This window comes from Pezoporus wallicus, unplaced genomic scaffold (assembly GCF_028554395.1).
Source record: "Pezoporus wallicus isolate ANWC-B61680 ecotype Strahan unplaced genomic scaffold, APGP_CSIRO_Pwel_v1 contig_227, whole genome shotgun sequence".
Classification (NCBI taxonomy): Eukaryota; Metazoa; Chordata; class Aves; order Psittaciformes; family Psittacidae; genus Pezoporus; species Pezoporus wallicus.
The window spans coordinates 13,864,843-13,891,521 of NW_026635704.1; the positions used below are offsets into that span (position 1 = coordinate 13,864,843).

The 26,679-nt window shown below is 40.8% G+C and overlaps 1 protein-coding gene across 25 annotated transcripts in view; it reads left to right on the forward strand.

The window, feature by feature from the left end:
* DTNA (dystrobrevin alpha) overlaps positions 1–26,679 on the forward strand; it is a 229,614-nt gene that overhangs the window by 172,952 nt on the left and 29,983 nt on the right. For 11 of the 25 annotated variants that reach the window (XM_057397715.1, XM_057397716.1, XM_057397722.1 and 8 more), the window contains 5 exons: positions 2,061–2,227; positions 4,675–4,799; positions 9,711–9,791; positions 19,153–19,230; positions 19,815–19,907. In XM_057397715.1, coding sequence (XP_057253698.1) covers positions 2,061–2,227; positions 4,675–4,799; positions 9,711–9,791; positions 19,153–19,230; positions 19,815–19,907 — 544 coding nt within the window. The other 14 variants (XM_057397724.1, XM_057397723.1, XM_057397735.1 and 11 more) reach the window with 8 other exon arrangements.

Consider the following 26,679-nt stretch of genomic DNA (forward strand, 5'->3'; position numbering starts at 1 on the left):
GCTTGGCAATTTCTGTTCATGCAGTATTCTTGGCAGCAGATGTCCAGTGCAGTGCAAAATACCAGCCAGAAGGTCCTTATGAGGGATCTCCTCCAAAGTCTTCACAGTCAGACAATATATTCTTAAAAGGAAATTCTGGATTTGTCCTTATCCTTTGCTTGTGTGGAAGATGAGGTTTTAACTTGGAGATGCCTCTTGCTCCTCAAGGGTTGTCTTACCCCAAAAGGAGCAGACCACAGATTAGAAGACATGTCCCTGGGCAATAATATCTTTCTCAGCCTTCCAGCTCTGAGCACCTGAGTAAAAGTTTGCAGACTCATAGATGTAGTCCTCCAGCCAAACCCCTCATACAGTGCTTTTGTAGAAGGTGCTGCCACACTGAAAGTGCAGAGGCAGAGCTAGAAAGCTTGTGCATCTCATCTTGCCTCACTCTGTGCACCACCAAATTGCAGCTCAAAAAATGTGCTGTTTCTCATGTAGTTCTGGAGAAGTTCCCCAGTTCAGATGCAGCCGTCTTTTGCTGTCCAGAAAGATCGGCACTGACAATATTAAATAGAAAAAAAAAAACCTACCATGAGACAAGAAATGCCGTTTTATTGCTTCATTTATCCCGATATACTTGTTCCTAATGTGGCATTTCTTGCTCATGATCATCAGGATGTAATGTCATTATCCTAACACTTTAAATCTCAGAAAAGGAAGATTTAAAAATGCAGGAAGTCTGTACAAAAAAATTAAACTATTAATTGAGTAAGATAAATAGATTTTTTGTAAGCAATTTCCCAGCCCAGTATTTTGCCTCAGAGGGTGTTATGTAAGGGTCTTCTGTTCCTGTGTTGTGGCTCCCCCGAAGGTTTACCTCTAGCATAAGTGAAGCTCTGGGATGCTGCAGGGAAAAAGTGGGGAGGGGAGCAGGAAGAAGAAAAGACATAAATACTCATCCTGTTAGGCAATAGAAGTATTTATACCATATTTTCAAAGAGAAAATGGGGCTGGTGGAAGGGGAGGTGTGAAGCCATTTTTTGGTGATACAAGGAGGAAGTCATACGTCTTCTTGTACTAAATAAATCCCTCATCACCAACATGGATAATATGATGTTCCTAAGTTCTACCTGGCCACAAAGCCAGCTATGTACCCCACCTTCCTCCAGCTCTTGTAATCACATCCCTGTCCCTCACCAGCTTCACCCAGTTTCCCAGGCTAGAGCACTAACCCTTCCTGCTGCAAAATTCTGGCAAGGAATTAAAACCCCGACACATTCAGCACTGATCCAAATCCTCCAGACTGAACCTTATGACAGGAGAGCAGAAGGTGCCTGGGAACAAGGAAATGTTCAGTACCCCGTGGTAAATTGGGTACATGCTGTAAGGAGGGAGGAACTGAAATTGCCAGGAAGGATCTTCAGAATGTCTTGATTGATGCCTTAGTGTACTCAGTGACTTGCATCTTTGTTACTCTCTGCTTCTGAATAGAACAGAGAACAGGACCACATGGGCCCTTTCAATGGCCAGCTTTCCCAATATGGGCTTCCGAAGCTAAGTGTTCAGCTCCGTATATAGGTAGCTAAATGCTGCCAGTTGTACAGATGAGACAGCAGTAATTAAGAGACAGCGGGATGCCTAAGTACACTTCTGTGCTTCCCGTAATTAGACAGCTGAGTTTGACTTCTCCAAGGCGCATCGCTTTAGCTCCTCACAGCACAGCAAAACACTCAGCTTCCCCTAGTAATGCAGCTGAAGGGCACAGTGGATTTTCCCACATGCGAATTTCCTCTATCGTGTAATCTGTTCAACACTGAACATACCTGTCACAACTGTGAGCAGGGGGTGCAGGCATCAGCTCAGAAGTGATGAAGGGTTTGGTGCCTAGTGAAGGAAGTGTTGCCTGGGGCTTAGCACAGGTTGCTGGGCAGCTACTCGAGTTTTCACACATCAAAGCTGTGGGCAGCATCTGGAAACAAAGAAGGGATTCACCCTTCAGTTCACGGCTTTGTCTGTAAAATTTTGCAGGGGGTTTCTCTGCTTTGGTTTATGGCTCAGTGCCTCTTTCTCCTGTGCAGTCTTCCATCCCGTCGAGTGTTCCTACTGCCACAGCGAGAGCATGATGGGGTTTCGCTACCGCTGCCAGCAGTGTCACAATTACCAGCTCTGTCAGGACTGCTTCTGGAGGGGCCATGCCAGCGGTTCCCACAGCAACCAGCACCAAATGAAAGAGTACACGTCATGGGTAAGGGAAGGCTCATGCCTTACTGCAGACTGCTTTGCCCTCCAGCCAGCAGAGAAGACCCTGGCCGCAGCTCCAGGCAGCCGTCCGGCACATGGAGGCTGGGAGTAGGGCTGCCGATTAGGACTGGCCTCCCTATGAGGGAGGCTCCAGTCTTGGGAGCCTTCGGGAGAGCACGGAGGTGGGAATGGTATTTTCTGGGTGTGGATCTGGGGCACCTGGGACAGTGTGTGCCGCAGCGAGGGCAGCGCAGGAGGGGCTGGCAGCAGGGCACCAGGCTCACAGCAGCTTCTCCCATTCCCACAGGACTCACGGTAAAAACATCATTGGCTTGCTCTGTTTGGCTACATGTAAATCAAATGATGAATACTTAATGCTCACTCATCAGTGTTTTCAGTTGAGTGGCTGCAGCATATGCGTGGCATTTGGGATGGTCCTAGCACTGTGGATTTGAGCATGGTCATAGGCTTAGATCCATGGTAGTGTTTACTGTAGAGAAAAACACACTTCAGTCTTCTTGTTGTTAAACAAAATATTTACGTGCTTTTTCTAAGCTGAAAGAGAAGTTATTGACAGCTACATTCAGCTTCTCTGAAGGGCATCAGACCTGGGGGCTAAGATTCCACAGACTGGAGCAAACTGCTAGCAGAAGCCCCTGGTCAGTGAGCATCCCAATCTTTCAGGGTTCAAATCCAGAGGCAGGCAAAAAAATCCTAACTAATCTCAAATATCACAGAAGTATATTGTTACATAAAAGGAGAATTGTGCATCAAGCGACAACTCACATTTGTGCAGCACTTTGTGTGTACTTTTTAACAAATTTCTGAGGTTTAACTCTTTTATACTGTCTGGCTTTGTGTTAATGGAGCATGCAAGGGTTAAACTGGCGTGGTTTGCTCTGTATGCAAGTCACACGGCCCTGTGCTTCATCCCAGCAGATCTGGGTCTATAATTGTTTTTGTGGGTCCTAATTGCTACTTGTTGCATAGACATGAATGGCTTGAGTCTAGTCTCTGAATAGGAGAGTTCCCACTCTGTAACTCTGACTCCATTCCTAACAGCAATCTGTGCTATAAAATCCTTTTTTGCTGTAGCCAGGGAGATGTAATTATAGGTAGGAAGTAACTGGAAAACTTAAAATTTCTGCTTAGCAGAAGACAAAAACCTGACCTGCCTGGTGGTTTCAAACGTTCCTTGTCAGAAACAAATGTTTTACTTCAAGTCTGAAATTGCCTTTCTGTAGTGTTCATTAGCATTTGTTCAAACCTCGTTAGCATTCTCTGTAATGCATCTGTATCAAGCTCCACATGCAGATTAGAGGTGTTCATGGGTGCAGTGGAACTCAACTATTCTCATTTCAGAGAGTGTGAAAGAAAAAGGCTGAACTTTGCATATTTCTGTAATAGAAATATTTCATTTTTATCTTGATCACAGACCTAAGTCGGTGCAGGATGTGTGTGCACAAATACAGTACAAGTCGGTTTAGGTTCCAGAAAGAGTTTTAAATTACAGCATGTAGAGCTGTGTTTTGGAGGGAGGAGACAGTGCAAGGATCACTGCCCTGTTTTACTGGCAGAATCACAGAGAGGTGGGCTGGATTCCCTGAAGATCTCTTGCACACCCTAAAAGGCACTTTAGATCTCCAAGCTCTTACGTAGGAAAGCGTTCTAAGTACAAAGAGCATCCAAGCAAAAATAAAAAGCAGAAAATGGTGATTTATTGGGGATTTTTAGACTTGCTGATGGGATTTCCTGGTGAAAAATATGCTTGCTGCACAAAGCCTTACCATGTTTTGTTGACAGTGACAGTACACCAGCCTCTTCTGGAACACTGTCACCATGGCGGGGCAATGCCCACCATTCATGTGTCTCAAATTTACCACTCCCCAGTGTGACAGGGGCTGCAGCAGTCATGGGAAGTGGAAGAGGAGCTTTATAGCAACAGCTAAACAGTACAGGATGCTGGAGCTGAGGAGGAAAATAGTAGCAAGGAAAGTGAATATAGCAGCCTTGTGCCTGGCCCAGAGCTGGAAAGTAATGGTTCCCATACAGTGTATCTGCATGGACAGACATACACAGATTTGTTCTGCTTGCACTCCCAAGATGGTGAAGTATGAGTCAGATCCAATCCAAGCAACACTGATTTTGTGCTGTCCTTCATTCAATACTACCTGAGTTCAGCATGTCAAAGAAGTCATGGCAACTACATCTGTCCATATAGATATACTCCCTCCAAGCCTACTCTGAAGGCACCTGAAGGTAAGAGTAATCTTTCCCCCAGACTGAGCAGTCTTTGCCTTACCAGACTCTTGGGGTGGGAGGGAGGCAAGGGGGATGTCAGTCAATAGATATGTAAGCTTGTAGAGCTTCCTGTTGTTTTGTGCTTCCTGTAGCAGAAACAGTATGCACCTTACTTGTCCAGATTACCTCTACCTTCCTTGTTCCTCCCAGAAATCACCTGCTAAGAAGCTAACTAATGCACTTAGCAAGTCTTTAAGCTGTGCTTCCAGCCGTGAACCTTTGCACCCAATGTTCCCTGACCAGCCTGAAAAACCTCTAAACCTGGCTCATATTGTGTAAGTATCTGTGTGCTGTAGAAAAAGTAAGCTTTGTTGTAGGAGTTGCTTACAAGTGTAGATACTATAGCTCTGAACAAAATGGGAGGCAGCTGTGGTGTATCAGGCTCAATGCATCACAAGTGCAAATTTGCTGATTGGGGTATTTAGCATAAAAATGTTCTTCTGCTGTGACTTCACTTGAAGAGTCAGTGGGATACATACATACAACCAAATAGTGGGACACAATGTTGGTATGTCCCCATTCTCTTATAATCCATTCAATTACGTAGAATTTCAGCACTTTGGGATGTATTCATGCTGAGAACACTGATTTTGTCATCTAGTGACTTGTCTTCTGTGTATCACACATACGTCTTGACATGAGGCACCAGGGTTTTTTTTCTAAAGCATGTGCACTGCCCCTAGTGGCAGTTGCTCAGTTTTTCTCATTTATCAATTTGGTTTACCTTTGCTTTCTGGGTCCTTTAAAAAAAAACCACAAACACAAACAGTTAAATTTTCCATAGAATTCAGGAAAAATCAAGACATTGATTGGAAGAAAATTACAAAGGAATTGACTTCAAAAAAATGTTCCAAAAATACTGTCTTTAAAGTATTTCTTTTATCCTGATATATTTCTTAAGAAAATACATTTCTTAACCATCTTCCCAGGGGCCCTGACTGAAGCATTTCAGGCGGCATCCATTGAGATTGTATTTGCAGGCTATATATCTGTTTACTGGCTGCTGGAACTATTCCAGTCTGTAATTGCTATACATATTTAGTTTTGACAGTACTGAATGTTTGTATGTAGCATCTTCAAGGGCAGGAGTCCACCTGCCGCTGTGGATTGCACAACACCTGGAAAGTTCATCTAGCCTACTGATATTTTAAGGATAAATCATGGTGATTGTCATTGTGTAGTTATAGCAGAACTTTTTCAAGTCATAAAAGAGTGGCCTGCTCTTCAGACACAAGGTGCCTCTGAGAGATATGTAGTGCCAAATCCTTGTTGCGCTCGATTGTCAGTTAAAATCCCTGCACCTCTTCATAGAGGTGTAGTGGGAGGATGTTCTTTGGAAGAGATCATCCGGAGCTGGATCTGCTGAGCTGTCGCACTGCTGTGTGTGGTATAAAAGGCTGGCTCTGCTGGCAACTCAGTGATAATTTCACAGGGCAGATTTTGGCCATCCTTAAGAGAAATGAGAAGAGGCAGGGAGCGTGAAAGAGAAATCTCTGTTCCCTGTTGGCTGCACACCCGTGGGGGCCTGGGAGTATGTCATAAGATAACATTGAAAACTGGGCTACTGTGAATGGATTAAATGCACTTAGGCAAGGCAAGAGGAAGGTACCATAATTGAGTAGGATCTGTTACAATTCTTTGCTGAGAAATTAACACCTTCCTTTCTTCTTAACTATATAGACATAATTTAGAGCAATTGGATGTGAGACCATCTATTTTGTTTTATGATACAGTTTCTCTATATTCATAGATTGAAGGTGACGTAACTTGGCTATATATATTGGCTATAATGATACATGAGTGGAAAACCTCCAAGTTGTGGAGATAGCATGATCTATAGCATAATTCACATAAATTAACTGAGGGGAGAGATATGCTACAGCACCTCAGTGAGAATATCTTCTTGCTGATGTGATTTTTATTTTTAAACATAATGGAAGTTGAGAGAAACAGCTCTGGGCAGGAATCCAAGCAGAAAGGGGTTTATATGTGCCTTAAATGGAAGAATTTTGGCAACAAAACAGTATCCTTTTCTTAGCTGCTAGCTTAAATGGGGACAGGTACTTTCTGCATTACTATACAGCATTTCCTTTTCATCGTTCTTCCATCTTGGAGTAGTACCAGACAGAAAGACCTCATGGTTTTTTGTTGTACTGGTGCCACACAGAACTTTCAGTTAATCAAGAAACACATCTAAGGCTTATCTAAAGAAGCAGTTATCAAGGTGTCATTAACCTGATGGAGGTACACCCCCCACCAATGAAGGGATCATTTTTCTTTCCTATATGTAAGCTTGGCAACAAAAAATAAGCTCCAGACTGCAGAGACAACAAATGGCAGTGCATCATGGAGGTATTTTTCAAATGCATTCTGCACCAGACTGACTTTGTTTTCACCTAAGGCTTGTGGACACATTATTTTTGACATCAGTATGAAGAGGTTAGATCAGCATAGAGCACTTTGAAAAATGACTCTTACTTAATTTGGTTTATTACTGTGGGTATCTGTTATGCCATAACATGCATTTATTCCATAGCATATTTTGATAGTATTGTTTTCTGCCTCCTTGAGGAATATTGATTATCATCAGATTACTGTTATCAGGAAGCTTACTCATTTCCAGAAGTTCAGAAATAGCCTCAGAAAGATATACATTTATAGTCAATACCTGAATTTTCCTTTGCTTTATCATAAAGTCTTCTGTTCTTGTCTTATCACATCACACCACTGTAGATGTATGTTCGAAAAGCATGTTTTGAACATCTAATATTCAAGCTGAACCTGAGGAATGTGACTCTGGGTATCAGCCATTATGAAACTGACCTTAGGAAAGCTCAGGTTAGTTTAATACAGGGTTTTTTTCATATAAGAATTGACAAACTAATGCTAATCACCAAATCTTAGTAAAGCTTTGGAGTTTGTAGGCATTTGTACCCAAGAGTAACTCTGCATATGTAAACAGATCGATGACCTTTTATGTGTAGAGGCTCTCATGCTTTTTGCAGACTCAGGTGTTAAGAATGGAGTGTGTCCAATGCACTACTTAGACCACATACATGTTAAACTGACAATTTAATTAATGATCTCTTTTCCATTTCATTTTGGCTGCAAAAGAGATACTTGGTAAGTATTTTTCTTCTTTAGTACACTTATTGGAGGAAGAAGTTTGGAAAAAAATGCGATAATTTCAGTACTACCAATCCTTAACTGGTTTGTCTTTTTTTTCCCCAAAATCCAGAGCTAAATAAATAATGTGTTTGAATACAGGGACAGTGAAAGGGAAGAGCCCTTTGGGGCATTAGAAACTTTTCCACCCCTATTTTGAGATTAAAATTAGAGAAGACATTCACCTGAAGTCTGCATGTGGTGATCTGCTGAAGTCCATGGGTGCCACATACCCACTTCCTACTCAGCAGAGGTGGACTTGGTGCAAGGCAAAGCAGAGCCCAAGCTCTGCCAAGGGAGTGCTCTTTCTGCCTCCTTCTCTAGAGCAGTGTTGAGAACCAGCCTCTTGTCCCTGCTCTTCTGATCTTTCAGAAAGCTCAGCCTGTTCCAAATTAGTTTTGAACTTGTTCGTGGGCCAGCAGTTGCATTGAGAAAAGTAAAAACGCAGTAGTCTCATGTAGCTGCTGTGAACTATTGCTCCTACGTCAATGACCACGTTACGGTTCCCAGGCAACGCAATACTGGTTGCTTACCCTTAAAATGAAATTAGTTTCTAAGTATTCTCTTGAAGTTTATTTTCAAATCTCTGCAATTCAAGACTCATACAATGACTTTTCCAGTGGATTGGCTCTGATCATGACCTCATCCAAGTTATTCCTAGCTCTGATGAAGTCCATGAAAAATAACGTTAAAACACTTCTCCATAAGTACATAGAGGATAAAGTGCTGCTTCTCAAATTTGTGACTAACCAGAACAGGAGTTTTTCAAGTGGGTCTGCAGATGCAGGGTTAGGCTAAAACTGTATTTTCATATAAATAAATAATATGCCAAATCCTACATCGTTCTATTCCCAGTTTTAAACTTTTTAAAAGCAGTGTGGTGTTGGCATACTGAGAAATCCATTTGGACTTGTCAACGACCACATTTATGCTTATTTTCTAAAAGTTATAAAATACGAAAGAAATCTCAAAGTAATAGTTCACTTCTGTGCAGAGTGGGCTTTCTTACAAATGGTTTGGATGATCCATTGTCTTGCACAATTGGAGCCCAGTGAATAGTTGAAGATGACTACTATATTCTGATTTGCACATCTGCAGAATTCAGAAAGCAGGACAGATCTTTCACAGGGCTTAAAAGGGATATTAAACAGCGTGAAATCTGAATTATATATGGCTTTAGGTTCTGCTCATATCTGATTTAAAACCCCGTGATTTTAATAACATATTTTTTAGTTTTATAAGAAATCCATTTAGTTGTATAAGAAATCCATTAAGAAGGGGAAATTCCTCCTTAATGAATACAAAAGGAAAAATTATGCACAGAACATTTTTAAGAGTAGACAATAAAAGAAAGCAGAGGAAATATTCCTTCTCATTTAATTTTTAGTAAGAGCATGAAATAGAGAATGTAATAATAAAATGAGCATTATTAATGGTGATCTTCTGAAACTAGATACTTTCATTAAATTTTGATTTGGGGTTTGATATGCCAGTTGAAAAGCTTTGCAGTTAAACCGGTTTAGTTCTACATGTATTTTATGGGACTCTGAGGGCTATGGATACACTGTGGTCGCTATGTGGATGTGGTAGAATGGAGCTTAATGCCAGAGATGAGGTCATGAAAAGATGTGTAATTTATTGGCAGTTGCCCCCTTCAGACCTCTGTGCTGGCACAGCGAACCTGCTACCGGTGCTCAGCCTAGCTGGTTCAAAGCAGTGACTGCACCCTGGGCTACAGGCTTTGGAAAGGAAAAATGGCATGCTATTATTGTGCCCAAGCAGGGAAAAAAAATCAAGCAAGTTGCTTAAAACTCATAACACAGAAAATTAATGGTGTGTTTTTATCAACTTCTGCTTAAAAAGATAGCATCTGTCATTTGGAACTATTGCTACTTAAAGCAGAAGATGCAAGCAGTAATGTTAGTTTAAACAAGAATCTCATTCAGTTCTCTTTAAATATTGTTGCTGATGTAGGGGGATTTGTGCAACATTTTGTAACTGGATATTTTGCCTTCTTCCAGGCCCCCCCGACCTGTAACCAGCATGAACGACACACTCTTCTCCCACTCTGTTCCCTCAGGAAGTCCTTTTGCAAACAGAAGGTGAGTTCTTATCCTTCTTTATGTTAAATAATTATACAGCAGTGGTGGAGGTTTCAATTTTCACAAGGTTAGCAGACATGAGCAGGGAAATAAATACCTTGATTATTTTAGACTGATACCCAGATATCTGGATGGAAAGCTACGATTAGGACACCTCAGGCCCCTCACAGCAGAGCACAGAACTTCAGTTCTCATTCAAACCATGATGTCGTGCTAAAATGTGCTCACATGCAATCTAGGCACCCTCCCAAAGGGGATGAAAATGGGCTGTTGGGGAGAAGCTGTTTTGTAGCAGCGCTGTGAGAATAGGAACTGGGACATGCCATTGCCTATCGGGAATGTCTGCAGCGCACTGCAAGATATATGAACAAAGAGAAAACATGTTCAGACTTCCGAGATATAGCAGGACATCCTTACTCCTGTTAAACCGTTCAGATTTTTATTAAAGATTTAATTCAAGATTTTTATTAAAGAGAAGGAGTAGTGTTGGAATATGGTAACCCTTCAGCAAACAACCCAGAGAAGAGTCATCAGAAACATTAATCCTGAAGAGAAGGCGCTTGCAGCTGACTGTATTGGCTCAGTATTTTGGCTCTACAGCCAAAATGTGTGTGCAGCATTTGCTAGCTTTCTCACCCAATCTATATAAGCCTACCAGTGCACACAGATGAGAAGGTGGCGTAAAGATTAACTTCCTGCTGTACTGGAGAAGATGAGTGATATGTCTTCCTTGGGTGCATTTTGTTGCTTAGTTCCTGTTGTATGTGTCAGTGCTTCAACATTCCCAAATAACCAAACACAGTCCCTGGATATGCATGGCTACCTGTTTTAACACCAAAACCAAACCCACAGTGCAGCACACTGCAGTGTCAGAGTAAAGGTGGTTTACTACTACTTTGATTTAAGAACTTTGTTAACAGTAGCTATAAACTGTAAACTCTCAGTGTTACCTTAGTGCAAGTAGCTGCTGGGTGTGACTTGAGATACTTTTTGAAAGCACCCCCCAAGACCAGGTCTGCTGCCTGTACACTATCTCTGACAGTAAGATTGCAAAAGCAAATGTATTTCTGTCATTGGAATAAATGGAATTTTATGTGCAAGGCAGGATAATCAATTTGTGACCTCTCAGGACAGGTCATTAAGAGCAGCGCTCTGTAAGAATATCACTGTTGCTTCTGTTTATCCTCAGGAAGTCCCTGTGCTCATTCAACAAAACTATGCTTTGCCATTTAGGCCAGAGACCCACAGTAATAATCACAGAACTGTCTACTGTGCTGCTTGGTTTTCTTTACATACGAAAAATTCCTGATTGTTTTGCTTTTGGGTTCTTTAGTAGCTGGCTGTCTTTAACTATGAGGATTAAATGTACATGATTCCTGAGCCATTAGAATTCCTTTTCTCCTGAAGAAAGAACCCCTTGATGCAGAATCCCCTGAAAACAGGAGACATTTAACCCCTTCCGCAGCCATAAGTACCCAGACTTCCTTATAAGTGGATAGTGTGACATCCTTATGCAGCAAAAGTTTCCTGATGCAGCACATAATTCTGGCTTTTTTTACAGTTAACAGTACCCTATTATGTAAAGCAATTACATTGCTTGTTTATTAGAAGTTTTGTAACTTTTGCTTCATTGACCTAGCAGGATTTTAAGTGCTTGACAGCTTATTTTCATTATTTTTATTTTCAGCTCTTATAAATTAATTTGCAAGCTTTTATTCAAAAGCAAAAGCATCCTACAAACTGTCAAGTCAGTATCCTTTCTAAATGGTTGCAAACTGCATTTATTGTGATGAACCCAATCTAAATACACTGCTCTCTGTGTACACTTTTTGAGGTATTAACAAGGTTTCATTGTTTGAATCATTCAGGTTACTTGGGGGTATAAATGCAGCCAGTCCAGTGGCTGATGAGCACTCTCTTATAAAGCAGTATGTAAATCAGCTTCACAACAATTCACGGTCAGTATGAGAGCACTAACTCACTAACTGCTGTAGTTCTGTAGCTCATACACTAAAATCATTAGCAATTCTGCTAAACTACTAAATATATTCTTTAAGGAAGGCTCTGGTGGGCTAGAGGGTTTCTGTAGCTCTAATTAGTCTTTTGAATTGACTTCCTGCTGGCTGTGGGCTTTGCCAACTTCTCTTGCTTTTGCACAGCACAAACCTTTTATTTTACCCTTTCATGTAGGATTAATATTAATGTATCAAGTGGAAGTTGGAAATATCGTTTTTGAAAAGCAAAAAAACTACACCTTTATGGTTTCATCCTGAGTATATGACTTGCCTGCTGTATTCTTGACAAAGGAGTGAAGGAGGCTTACACTAGAACCTGGAAACGACTCCAGATCTCACAGCCTGCCTCCTTCCATGACTCTCACTGCTGGTGCTTACTGCTCTGACTTAGCACTGCTTGCCAATATAACCCTCCCTGGACCCCGTTGCTTTGCTTTTCAGAATGGCCACAGAAAAGGCAGGTCTAAATTCTACTGAAGCTAATGAAGATTTACCATTTACATAGTGAGAACTGACCTAAAGGAAGCACCTGTTTCATTCTACATAAAGGAAAGATGCAGTTTGATAAGAATAGTTCCCCCTCTTTTTTTTTTTTTTGCTGTGGAGTATAATGACCTTTCTTTTTTTCTGTTTTGATTAATCCATAAGCATTAGCTATAACTCAGTAAGAAAGTACTGAGGCCAAGGTACTTCCCTGCTAAATGCCAAGTTCTTCAATCTGTATTAGACTAGTAACAGTATCCGCATTTTTCTTTTAGGTTTTACTATTATGGTTGCCCTGGGAAAATCAGGCCTCATTAGTGGAAGCTCATCCTCTCGTACATCAGAGAAACAGACTTTGACAGCTCTGTTTGCAGTTGTGCTGGTCTTATATTAAATGATACATGATTCATATTATAATAAAAACTGTACAAACTCGGGGTAAAATTTCTAGCTGAACATAATTGACGCTAAAAGCTCTGCTGGCTGTGTTTTCACTACAGATGACTTACGGTTACTTTAATTTGTGTTGCAATCTAGTCCAGAGGTTTCAGATAGCCTTAAAGAAAATTTTTATGTAATTAGAAAGTTTATTCAAAGGCGAATTGGCACAGACTGTCATCTGTAGCATTCCCAGGGTATTTACTTCAGCTAGTTGTGTTCACCTAAGAACATAATCATTCACAACCAGTTCCTCTCTGCAGCAGCTAATGCTGAATTCATCACAACTCATTTTGCTGCTGCAAATGGATATGGTCTCATAATAACTTCAGCACAATATCATCTTCATTTCTGGATTAATGGGTGGAAAAGGGAAATTAACTGGGAAGAAGAAGAAGAATCTTATAGAGGAAAGATCTTTAATAGCTAGTAAATACAATGACAGATTATGGGAAACAGCTGAAAGAAAATTCAACATTATGTGTCATTTGCGGTTTAATTGAACCTGAAGGACTGCTTTTAGGTGGGTACACAATTATTCCAGAGCTCAAAGGAGATCAGATTCAGGCTTTCCCTGAGATGCTTCTTAGTTTCTTCAAGGCATTTCAGAATCAATGTCTGCTTAAAATTTATCTGCTTGCTTTGCCTAGTTTGAGCCACCAAGTCCATAAGAGCTTTAATGAGGCTGGCATAACATTTATAGGCACCTTTCTTCTAAATATACACAGCAAGTAAACTGGTGTCAACAATATGCTCTGTACAGCTCAGGAACAACTTTAAAGCACTTACATTAGAAAAGAAGAAACAAAAAATCTGTGATATTCTCACAAATAACAAATCACAGTCATTTGCTGCAATGACAGCTAGTATGTGATTAAAACCACAAGTCGTATAATTTTTTTTACTTTAGCTAATATTCAGTTTTTAATCTCAGTTTTGTGATCTCTGATTACGTAGAGGGCAGCAGAATGAGTGAATATCCATGCAGAGTAGGTAATGCCCTTGCAAACCCAATGATACGTCAAAACACGTAAATTGAGCATTACAGAAACTTCTGTCCAGTCAAAAGGAGTAACTATACCCTGATTAATGTTTTCTTCCTTATTCTTTTGTTCCCTAGCTACAGTCTGTGAGTGCTGCCTTAAAGTACATAGCTACCATAGTAATGGATACAGTGTCCTTCTTTTTCTTAATAAATGGCTTCTTTAAGCTATTGAATTATAGGGCTAAGGTGGGAAAAGATGAAACAGAATGTTTTTCTTGCATTTTTCTCAGTCCTCCCCCTTTCCCCTCTAGCCCCCAGCCAATACATTTAGTTTGTCTAAAGGAGTAATAAACTGGAATAAATGGTGCGATTCAGCACATTCTGCTGAACTTGAAATTACTTGTCAATTCTGTGGTAGATAGAAAGAATGCACTATTGGTATCAAATGCCCATATCCAAGGAGAAATTGTGTCTTATTTAATGCTGAGTCAGAGTAGCTGATAACTTTTTTTGGAACTCCACATAAAAGCTAAAAAGAACTGGATAATCTACCTGGGCATAGCAAGAGGTTAGGCAAGATTTCTGGAAAACAACTAACTTTGGGGCAAAACGTACTGGTTGCTGCTGTTGTCCATGTTTCTAAGGACTGTGGTAGACTTGAACTGCATGTTGCCTTTGTTGTTTTCAGAACAAGATAAGAATCCTCCTTATTTCGTCAGCAATATTCTAACTGCTAAAGGAAAGGTTTATATGTTTGATTGTTTAGTAACCAGGTAGACACTTAAGAGGGTGTAACATTTACACCAATATTGTTAGCTCTAAACCTTTGTAGACATCAGCTCAGAGTTAGAGGTTTTGTGTCTCTATTTGGATGGGCAAGTATTCTTTGGCATCTGACAGATTTTTCCATTTAACAGGAGTATCTCTTTAAATTACATGTTCCAGTTGATAGGACCCAGATAAACTCACTGTGGCCAAAACAATCTCTGAAGATTGTATGTTGAGGAATATGTAGGCAGATGTGGGAGAACAAGGACAAACATCACCTCTTCCAAATGCAGTAAGGTTGAAGGTAGAAGCAGAAACAACTATCAAAGGAATTATACAAGAGACAGCCTAAGCTTGATATCCAAAGATACTGAAATTATGAAAGAATTAGTAAACACCTGGAGGAAAATAAACCAATGAGAAATAACCAGTGTGGATTTGTCAAGAACAGATTATGTCAAACCAGATAAATTTCTTTCACTGACAGAATAGCTGGTCTAGTGGGTATAAAAGAAGCAGCAGATAAGATACAGGTTGATCGTGAAAGGACTTTTCACATAGGCCCAAGTGAGACAGAAGTACCCATAGGAAATACAGACATGGGGAAATTAGCGTAAAAGCATCATTGAGAATCAGTAATTACATTTTCCAGAAGTTTGCTGCTGTACCAGGAGGAGGACATCATCTGGGAGTCTTGAAGGCTATCCTAAGTCAGACAGTGCACACCGTTTCTTGTAATGATCTAGTGGGAGCCATAGAGTGGGTGTATGCAATTTGTAGATTGTACAAAGGTTAAAATAGTTATGGGAGGGAGTGCTTGGAAAGCAGTTTCTAAATGAAAAAATGAGCTCAACTGAAATACTAGTAATTGATGTCTAAATTATCTGAAATCAGTTAGAGGAAACTCAGTAATTATAAGTGAAAAGAGCTGTAGCAAGGAAGCAAATAATCAAATAAAAGATGGAGCATAATTGGATGGACAAACATTTTAACAGAGAGCCTAGCAGTTGCAGTGAACCACAAACTAATTGAAGTCATCAGTACATCATTATATTGTATCTGACCCTGGGATAACATGTAGAAAGACATTAAAACTCATTCCTTGGAGGACAAAACATCTGCCTGGAGGTTTGTACCTGGTGTAGGGCAACAGCATGGGGACAAATATGCTAACCAGCAGGACAGAGTCTGGAGGAGACAGCAAAGCAGCAGAAAAGCTTAGAAAACATAACTTATAAGAGGTTGGAAGACACAAGTTTGCTTAATCAGCTAGAAACGAAGTGGACTATTGATATGAGTTATTCAGTGGGTGTTTGCTTCCTGTCTCTCCACCCTAACTGTGTTGCTCCCAGAGCATAGAAGAACTTATGGTTGGTGGAGGGGACATAACACTGTGCTGTTAGAAAGCAAAGCACAAAATCTGCCTGGGTTGGTAACATGTTTACTTTAAGAACGCACTGCTGCATTTTTGGCTGACATGGCACATCTTGTACCCATTGAGCACATTTTCCTTCTGTAACTGAGAAGAAAACATGGATGGAACACATATCCTTCTAGATGGCATTTCAAATTCAGATGAAAAAAGAGGCTTATAATAAGTGGAAGCAAGGACAGGTGGCATGGGAAGCATACAGGGATGTAATCCAGGAAGCTAGGGACCAGGTTAGGAAAGCTAAGGCCCAGTTAGAATTAAACTTAGCTAGAGGTTAAAGATAACAGGAAGGGATTCTACAGGTACATAGCAAATAAAAAACAGACTAGGGAGAATGCAGGCCCCCTCAGGAAGCTGTCGGGAGAACTGGCTACACAGGATTTGGAGAAGGCTGAGGTTCTGAATGACTTCTTTGCCTCGGTCTTCACTGGCAAAGGCTCTGACCAAACCACCCAAGTCTTGGAAGGCAGATGCAGGGACTGTGAGAATGAAGACCTTGCGCCCACTGTAGGAGAGGAACTGGTTCGAGACCATCTTAAAAATCTGAACCTGCACAAGTCCATGGGTCCTGATGAGATCCATCTGCGGGTCCTGAAGGAGCTGGCAAATGAAGTTGCGAAGTTGCTGGCCATCATATGTGACAAATCCTGGCAGTCAGGTGAAGTTCCTGATGACTGGAAAAAGGGAAATATAACCCCCATTTTCAAGAAGGGGAAAATGGATGACCCGGGGAATTACAGACCAGCCAGTGTCAGCTCTGTGCCTGGCAAAATCTTGGAGCAGATTCTCCTGGATGGCATGCTAAGGCACATGAAAATCAGCAAGGTGCTTGGTGACAGCCAGCATGGCTTCACTAAGGGGAAATCCTGCCTGACCAATTTGGTGGCCTTCTATGATGGGGCTACAGAACTCATGGATGGGGCAGAGCAGTTGACGTCATCTACCTGGACTTGTGCAAAGCATTTGACACTGTCCCACAAGACATCCTTGTCTCTAAATTGGAGAGACATCAATTTGATGGATGGACCACTCGGTGGACAAAGAACTGGCTGGAGGCCACACACAAAGAGTTGTGGTCAATGGCTCAGTGTCCAGCTGGAGACCAGTAACGAGTGGTGTCCCTCAGGGATCGATGTTGGGACCGGTCTTGTTCAACATCTTTGTCGGTGACATGGACAGTGGGATTGAGTGCGCCCTCAGCAAGTTTGCCGATGACACCAAGCTGTGTGGTTCGGTTGATAAGCTGGAGGGAAGGAATGCCATCCAGAGGGACCTTGGCATGCTTGTGAGGTGGGCTGATGCCAACCTCATGAATTTTAACCATGGCAAGTGCAAGGTCCTACACCTGGGTGGGAGCAATCCCAGGCACAGCTACAGCTTGGGCAGAGAAGAGATTCAGGGCAGCCCTGCGGAGAAGGACTTGGGGGTGTTGGAAGATGAGAAAATGAACATGGGCCGGCTTCAGTGTGTGTTTACAGCCCAGAAAGCCAACTGTATCCTGGGCTGCATCAAAAGGAGCGTGACCAGCAGGTTGAAGGAGGTGATCCTGCCCCTCTACTCTGCTCTTGTGAGACCTCACCTGCAGTATTGTGTGCAGTTCTGGTGTCCTCAACATAAAAAGGACATGGAACTGTTGGAATAAGTCCAGAGAAGGGCCACGAGGATGATCAGGGGACTGGAGCACCTCCCATGTGAAGAGAGGTTGAGGAAGTTGGGGCTGGAGAAGAGAAGGCTGCGTGGAGACCTCATAGCAGCCTTCCAGTATCTGAAGGGGGCCTATAGGGATGCTGGGGAGGGACTCTTCATTAGAGACTGTAGTGATAGGAAAAGGGGTAATGGGTTCAAACTTAAACAGGGGAAGTTTAGATTGGATATAAGGAGGAAATTCTTTCCTTGTGGGTGGTGAGGCACTGGAATGGGTTGCCCAGGGAGGTTGTGAATGCTCCATCCCTGGCAGTGTTCAAGACCAGGTTGGAGGAGGCCTTGGGTGATATGATTTTGCTTAAGGTGTCCCTGCCCACGGCAGGGGGGTTGGAACTAGATGATCTTAAGGTCCTTTCCAACCCTAATTATTCTATGGCATGGAGCGTGGTTATCTGTATGGTTATTGTTTCAGTGGAAGCACAACACACATAAGTAGCATGCTGATGGGCATGGAAATGTGAAGCAAGCATTTTTCCTTGTTGTGCAGTACAGCATTTCATTCATCTGTCTGCCAGATTTATCAATAGGGCTTGGGTTCTTAGGGCACCCTGCAGTACCATCCTTTCCAGACCCCTGCTGCCAACCTTAACCTCCCAAAAGGAGGGGAATGGCACATACCTCGTCTTACTGAATTCCTTCTATATCCTACTATTAAAGGGCTTGATCTTCTTTCCATCAGAGACACATCTGCTCAGGTTTATTATGCATCACATTTGTGCACTGTCATCTGCCTAAACACACACACACCTAGATGCACAGTGCATGCATGATCACACACTCATCTTCTTGATCGATGTACAGTATCAGTAGCCAAACCAAAAAATAAAGGTGACTAGATTTTAATAAGAAGAAAGTAAAATACATTTTTTGTTTGCTTTGTTGTTTTTCAAACCAAAAGTGCTGCAGCATGAAAGAAAAAGTAACATTTCGATCTCTTCATTTTTAGCCTGTGTTATCTTATTAACGTGGATATTTTCACACTGGGAAAGATGCAGTTACTGCAGTCCATTTAATACTGTAATAAGAGAAAAAAAGTGAGTTTAAGAAACTATTTTTTTTTAAATCAATACAACAGTACTTCTGAAAATTAAACTGGTGTATCCCATCACTGAATCTAAATAAGCACATTTCCATAGATTATTGAAAATGGCTTATGGCAAATGTTTAGAAAAGCCATTTAACTCTTGTAGTGAAGGATGAAGCTTTCCCTGCTTGAAAGCTGCATTTAAGAAGACATTTATCTTGAACTCCACCTGGAAACTACACAAGCCTTCAGCTCTCCACTTATGAGAGAAGCACATTTTGTTTGTCTTTTCTGTAGTGAAGGCTTTATGGTTTGCTTTTGGGGAACAGGAGGGAAAACTCTTAATTGCTGACTTTGCATTTCCTGAAGTTTTCTAAAATTTCTTTGAAGCTTTTATTGTTATGTTTATGTTCAGTCCAGGGCACTTGAATGAGTTTCTCCAAACTCTGTTCTGTAATGAATTTCAGACATCACTTTTACCCTCTTCTTAGTTTTCCTGTCTTATTAACTAGCTCTCCTTCCAAGAATACTGAAGTAGAGCAGAGCAAACTGCTGGCTAGGGCTGCTCCAGCTTTCTTGAAAGGCAAAGGGTAAGTTAAAGAGAGAGTATGTTTGTAGCTTGCACTAACACAGCTAAACCAAAACCTTTTCCTCTATTCCTCCCACTTTTAATGTATTCAGTAAACAAATTGTGATAACTAATTAACCCACTGAGCTAAACAGGGCATGTTTAAATATATTTATGTACACCTGGGTGCGCGTCTTGATCAGACACTTCTGAGCAAATCCAGCTTGTGATTTCAGTGTGTTAATCATGTGTGCAACATATGTCTATTTAATGTATATATGCAGTAGATAGTATATTAAAGCAAATAGTGCTGACCTCACAATCTGCTGTATTTTGAAATAAATGGTACTGTACAGCCCCAGCCCCTGGCCCAATCTGGCATCTCACTCTGTAGTTCTACAGAGGGATTCTACCCTCCTAACCCTTTAAATATTTAACATATAAATAACAATAACAAAATAATTTCTGCACTTTTTTTTTTTCCTAAGAACACTTAAATATTCGTTCCTAAATTCCCATTTCACACCCTTACTTGCTCCTGCTTTCTCTGTTTATTTCCCTCTGTCTGTCCGGACTGCACCCTCTCTCCCCTTGCCCCTATTTCAGGTTACAGTACAGCCTCGATGTTGCAGACAGGTTGGCCGATGAACATGTACTCATCGGGTTGTATGTCAACATGCTGCAGAGCAACCCGGCACGGTTAGTGCAGGTTTGGCACCTTTGGGGAACCCAGGAAAGGGATGTTGGTTGGTCAGATGCTCTCACTGTTTCCTCTTGGCTGAAGCAGCTCTTCATGAGCACTAACCTGAAAGAAATACATATGAATATGGGGTATGTCCTCCCAAAGTTGGTGGATTGTGGCAACTGCTATTATTCTCTCTGGTGATGTTAAGCAGCAAGGTAATGCAAATAACTGCTTAGTTAAGAACAGCTACACAGATTGATTTGGGATGCCGTGCTGTAGTCAGTGAAGGACTTGATGGTGGTACAGAAATCTTCATACAGCAATGACTAACAAGTCCATGTTTTCAAGGTAATAATTTTTGAGGCGATGCATTATTTGTAGCTTCACCTTATCTTGGAAGAACTAAATGGTAATAGTACTTAAATAATGATAATAGTAATAATAGGAATTTACTTACTAACCTAGTGAAGGAAGGAGTATATTTCAATTTTTATGTCAGGCATTGTTTCTAAATCTGCCTGATTTCTTCATTGTTTGAATCCTGGATGTAAATTTCCTCTTTTCTCATTCAGACTCAGGCATGACAGGTTTTTAAATTAGTATCTTGAACATAGTTGATAGTTTCTGCTGGAGTGAATAAACTAAACCCAGCTGCTTTCCTAGCACTTGCAGATGGTGGCATTGCAGCAGGCCACCCCAGGAAGGGAAAACTCTGTCTTGCGTGTTCATGTGCAACAAAAGTCTAGACTTTGCAAGCCTGTACCAGCAAGGTAGTGAGCGGTGCAGTATATGGCCCTAGAAAATGTGGCACTGAACAGAAAACTGTACAGCGTTTCTAACAAAACTATGCTCATGAGGTTTCTGGTTAGATACTGGGAAGAAGTTTTTCACTGTGAGAGTGGTGAGACACTGGCAGAGGTTGCCCCTAGAAGCTGTGGCTGCCCCATCCCTGGCAGTGTTCAGGGCCAAGTTGTACAGGGCAACTTGGTCTAGTGGAAGGTGTCCCTGCCCATAGCAGGGGGCTTGGAACTGGATGAGCTTTAAGTTCTCTTCCAACTCAAACATTCTATGATTATGTGATTCACCTTTGTTTTCCTATACTGGTATTGCAGATTATTTTCCAGGTTTGGAGAAACTCTCCATTTACTGTTACATGTAGAAGGCAACAAGCAGCTTCATTTGGGAAGGTGAATGCAGTGATTCTCCGCAGTCTTACAAAATTTGCTTCTGTTTGTAGCCCCGGTTGATAAAAGGGAGCAATTTGCTATGCCCAGTGGAAAAAAAAGTCTGCCTTCATTGTTCTGGATCTGCTTCTCTACTCTGGAATGTGCCAGTGGGGAAAAGAAGGCAAACTAGTTTTTAGTGAGGAAAATTAAAACCATTTACTCAAACCAAAAACATTTTGAAGAGAAATTTCATTCCTGGAGAAGCACTTCTGGAAATGGGGTTATTTAGTGGTATTTACGCCATGGCTCTGAAAAGCTGTTGGGGATGTGTGTGTAGACCAGTCATTGCCCATCCATGATTGAGGACAGGAGTACACTACCACTTGCTCTAGTTAGGCAGAGAGAAGGAAATGTGGCCCTGTCTACAATGAATGACCTATGTATATACGATTGTTCAAGAGGAAAACAAAGAAGGACATGTAATTTTTGGTGCCAGGCATGGCATCTTGGATGCCATGTCTGTGATTCATTTTGCTTCAGTGAGGATCACCCGTTAGATTCCCTCGAGAGTAGCCTCACCTTTAGCATCTTCATCCTCTGCATTTTATCTAGTATATTACAACCTGTTCCTTCAAGGTTTTGAGCCAGCCTCACCAAGTCATAGTACCTTTGCATCCAAATCTGCACATACAAATTAGGTGCTACAAGGTCCTTCAAATTTAATGTTTTTGAGGGATGAAAGAAGAGTGACTGATAATGGCCTTAATTGTTTAAATAACTGATGCAAAGTGTAGTATATAACGTGATTATTGGCATTGACTCGCTGCAGTCACAGCATCCTCAATCTCAGTTATTTATATAAAATACCAGTTAGATTTTGACAGAAACATAACCAAGAGGGACAGCAATGTTAATCATGCATCAAACCATACTGCATTGCCATTTTCTGCTTTGTTCCAATGAGACTGCTAGGGAAAGGGAATGATTACATTCTAGTAAAGTCAAGAAGAACAGCGTTACCATCTTGAAGCTCCCGTGTGAAACCAGTTTCCAGGAGAGGAGGTGAGGGCTCTGCAGGAGGCTCAGCTGCTTCATCTCATGTAGGCTGGGGTGGCATCTTCAGGCAAAGGTGAACTCCTTCTGTCTGTGCCCTGGAGTGGCTGGATGGAGTTTGTTCAAAACTCACACAGCTGTGTTAGGGTGGTGCCGAGTTGAAGTTATTTCACCCTGCAACTTAGGAAGATTTGGTAACCTGAGTAAAACATTTAGCTAACTATAGTCAGGTAGCTTCTCATTTTGGGGTGGCTGCAGTTAGCCAGCTCAGCTATTGTATCTGCCTGCAAAATACCACATGTACATACCCATACATGCTGCCACATTACTTTCAAGTGCAACTGGCAGCCAAAGATGAAAAGAGGAATGATTGTAGCTGGACCCTCATCTGCAAGAAAAACCTACAGAAGTACTTTGTGAACATAATACATACCATTATCTGAAGAGCTGTATAGTAACGTTTCAAAATGAGTTGCTTTTTTTTTGGATACTGAGCCAGGCTAATTTATAGTAGCTAATGTTAAGTCCAATATAGCCCAGTATACCTTTTTTCTGGTTTAAATGTAGCTAGTATTTATACGGGGGGATGGGGGGGGGGGGGCTGTTAATTAAGTAATTTTCCCTATTTATCTTCATTTTTCATCTGCATTTATATGAAACTGCAACTAGGAAGTTTTCCTTTCCATCCCCCGCAGGCTAATAAGCTACTTGAGGGCTTTTTAGAATCCAGTATTTCAGGGAAAATTAAGAAACAAGAGAAAGACTTAATTCATGAATTATAGTAACTGTACAGGTAGTAAAAATATCCCTTAGCTGGATATTTTGGTTAGTTTCATCATAGAATACATTTTAACATGTAAACCCAATACTTGATACTTAATTTAGTTCTTCTTTCATGTCTGATTCTAAAAAAGAACTTTTAACTGCAAATAGTTTTCCTTTTTGTTCATATAAGGTAGAGACTTTACCTAGTTTTGAATATTAATTCCACATATTTCAGCCTTTTTCTTTTCAGGTGCAGAAGGACATAAGATAAAATATATTTTAAGTAGGAGGTTATTTTGGTTCCATAGCAAGTTATTTTCTGAATTTATTTATTTTTCTATTACACTGTGGTAAGTCATATTTCTGTGCTATAAAAGTCCCATACTATTCTATGGTATTTGATTTGGTAAAAAAGTGGTAAATTTTTGGTAGAATATTGTAATATTTTGGTAAATAATTTTGGTATATATTGGTAAATAAAATATTGGTAAATATGATAAAAATTTGTATTGAGGGTGTGTGCACAACAGCTAACCCTTGCTAGGAAGGCTGGTCTAATCCTCTCCTGAAAAAGGAAAAGCATTTAGAGACCTGCTGCTACAGAGGAAATGTATGGACACTTGTCTTCCTTGAACAGAGTTAGTTTTCATGATTATACCCACATATCTGAATGTTAATTTGATGGTAAAATCTTGGTGATTCTAAAGGTGGGGCAAATTAATAATAGCATCGGGGTCAGATGATGTGTCTCAGTTTCAAGTGCCTTAAACCAATCCAATTTTGAAAGTGTCACAGATAATCCTCAGAATACATTTGGTGGGGTGCTAATAGGACATTGTTCTTACAGCCCTGAGGCTTAGAAACCTGCCCTCTAATCTGTCAGTATTCTCTGTAGTAAATTATTTGTTAAGTGAAGGTTTGTAGAATAAGAGCATGTCACAAAGACCACACTGATGTCTCTCTTGCAAAAATTCCACACGAGACTGACATTTCTGAGGCTTTTCTTCCCAGCAGTGACGTAATTTTAAGACCATCGGAGACATCCATATCACCTGTTGCAGGGTGTCTACTGCAGATCAGGCTGATTTGACATATCCAAAGCCTGAGGAATAGCAAAGTATCACCCCTTTGTTCACAGGCTGTCATATTTTTCATCCTCTGCCTGCAGTTCTGAGATCCTTCTTTTATGGATCTCCCTTAGACTGCAGAATATTACATAGATCCATTAAAGCCTAAAAAAGAAGTCTTATTATGCAGGTTATAATATTGGAGTGACAATAATTCTGCCAGACCAATTATTGCTAATAATTTTAAAGTCTTTAAAGAAATAGTGACTAATGGAGAATCAGTCTTAAAAATGTTAAGTCTTTTAGAAAACAAGCAGCAGCAGGATACTTGTCTGAAAAATGTTCAATTTCTTTGAAAGGGGTTCCTGAACCATTCTCTTGAGGGTGCCAGGTTCTGCACACATGTTCATAACATTTTGAAGCTTATGTGTATTTCACTGTATCATTGTCCATGAAGCTGCTGAAGTAAAACAGAAGTGAATTATGTCATATCAGAACTGTGGGACATAAAAATCTTGGCAGTTGAGGCTAATGCTGCTGTGCATACCTTTGTTCTTAATGTTCACATCAAATAGTTACATTCCAGAACTAAATTTATCTCAGACACTGAAATTTAATTTACAAAGCTTTGGGACCAGTGATTTGTGGCATTCATAGGCAAAATTTGACGTGCTGCTACATCTATTTTATGAGTTCCACCTACACATAAATATATATCAAAGGCATTAAGTAGCAAATAAGAATCAAAATGCTGCAGTGGCTTGGTTCATTCAATAAAGTCATTGTCTCAGGAGCCAACTTGCATCTCAGAACTGTGTTACAGATTGTGTTATGCCAGCAAGTGGAACCATAATCCGTTATTTTTCCAGGATGGATAATATCCGTTGTTTTTCCAGCACATTGCTGTAGAAAGGAGAATTAATGCCGAATGCTTATTTTCACAGCCATCTGTTAGGATGTGATGTTTTAGTCATTATGGAAAAACTGAAGATAAAAGTCATGAAAGTAGCCCTTATTACCTGGTTTGCATAATTTGATGTGTCTGCAGGAGTCGCTTGCCCCTTACTTTCTCTGGGTGACATATCAGGACAGTAAGCATGAGTGTGTAAGAAGCAGAACTGTATAAATTTAGAAAAATACCTATAGCTTGCGTCTTTCTAGAAAGTAAATTTGTTATCCCACAAGAGTCTGGGTAAGCATAGGATTCAGCTATGTATGTAACAAAATAAATGAAACATAACCAAACCCAAAAAGTCAGTGTTTGTCTGCCACCAGAAGTCTTATGTCTAGTCTGCAGCTCAAGCTTAGCTTACACAGAACCCCCCAGCGTCTGACTTTTCATAGCTTTACTGTTTTTCTAAACCCCATGTTTGTGGTCTCACAGGTTATTGTCAGAATGAAAAAAAGATGATGTTTGTCTTTTTTTCCGTACCTCAGGAAGCCATAACAAATCCACATGACTCCCAGCTTTATTTTAATGATCAATGAATATCAACCAGTACTCATCTTTCAAACATAACTTCTAAATCCCAGTGGACTTAATCAAGACAACCCAAAGATGCACATTATAGTTCCCTCAGGTATCTGGGGATATGAACTCACTGAGAAATTTTGGAGAAATATTCCCTTTTCCTTTTAAAGATGCCAGTTCTTCAAAAGCAGAACTTTTTGGGCAAGCGCTGTTTTCATCTGGAAGGCTTTTGAAGTTCAAGATATAATTTCTAGCCAAACTCAGAGTAAGATGCCCATGCCCAATATAACCCTTGTTTTACACATTGTTCTGAAATGTGAAGCTCATTCACCAGCAACCAGCTTTGTGCCCTGAAGAGCACATGGGTAGGGAGTTATGCATCTGCCTCCCTTCAGCCAAAACATTAAGAGAGTTGCCAAGGGTTAAGAAAAGAGGACAGACTTACCTCTGTCTGGGATAATCTGCAGGCTGTCTTGTCTTCCACAGGGCAATGCATTCTTCTCGCCTCTTCTTAGAGGCTTCATTGTTCTTCTCTTGTATATACTGAAAGTAACACACTGCAGGATTCTAACTCCCAGGATTGTCCAGGGTCAACTAAGTCCTCTTCAGATGTCCTTTCTTGACAGTTTATTAGTTTTGATGGTTCTCTGCAAACTTCTAGATGTTTAGAATTAGTAAAGGTTCTCCACATAGTGCCTTTTTCCTTCTCATCTGACTAAATAATAGCCTTTCAGGGGTTAACCTGAGAGACAAATTTGTCTTTGATATTCTTGGGGGGGGGGGGGGGGAGAAGTAACAAGTTGCGATATTTTAAAGGATTTCAACATATTTGCTCTTTAGTTCTTGTGCTTTCTGATCACCATTGTGTGATTCCCTGAAACCTTATTCCCAAATACCAAGGAACCAAGAATAAAAGAGAAAGTCTGATTATAAATTATAGATCAGTGGTTCTAAAGTGTGACAAGTGCCCTGCAAAACTATCCTGAATACTGTTTTCTGTTGCAAATCTGACAAAGCTACTGAAATTTTTCTCAGCAAACACTGAGGTTCCCGCTAATCCACTGTCCAATCAGTATCACTCTTCTAGGTGGTATGACAAAGCTTATAAGTAAATACAAATGTTGACCAGTGGTCCTAACCACCTCCCACCCCTCTTTGGACAGAGTATCTGTGATTTGCAAACCCTTGCCTAGGATTTGCGGATTGCTGCTGTTTTCCCCTAAAGGAAGGTGCTGCCTAGCACCTAGAGCTGATCCTTCCAGGG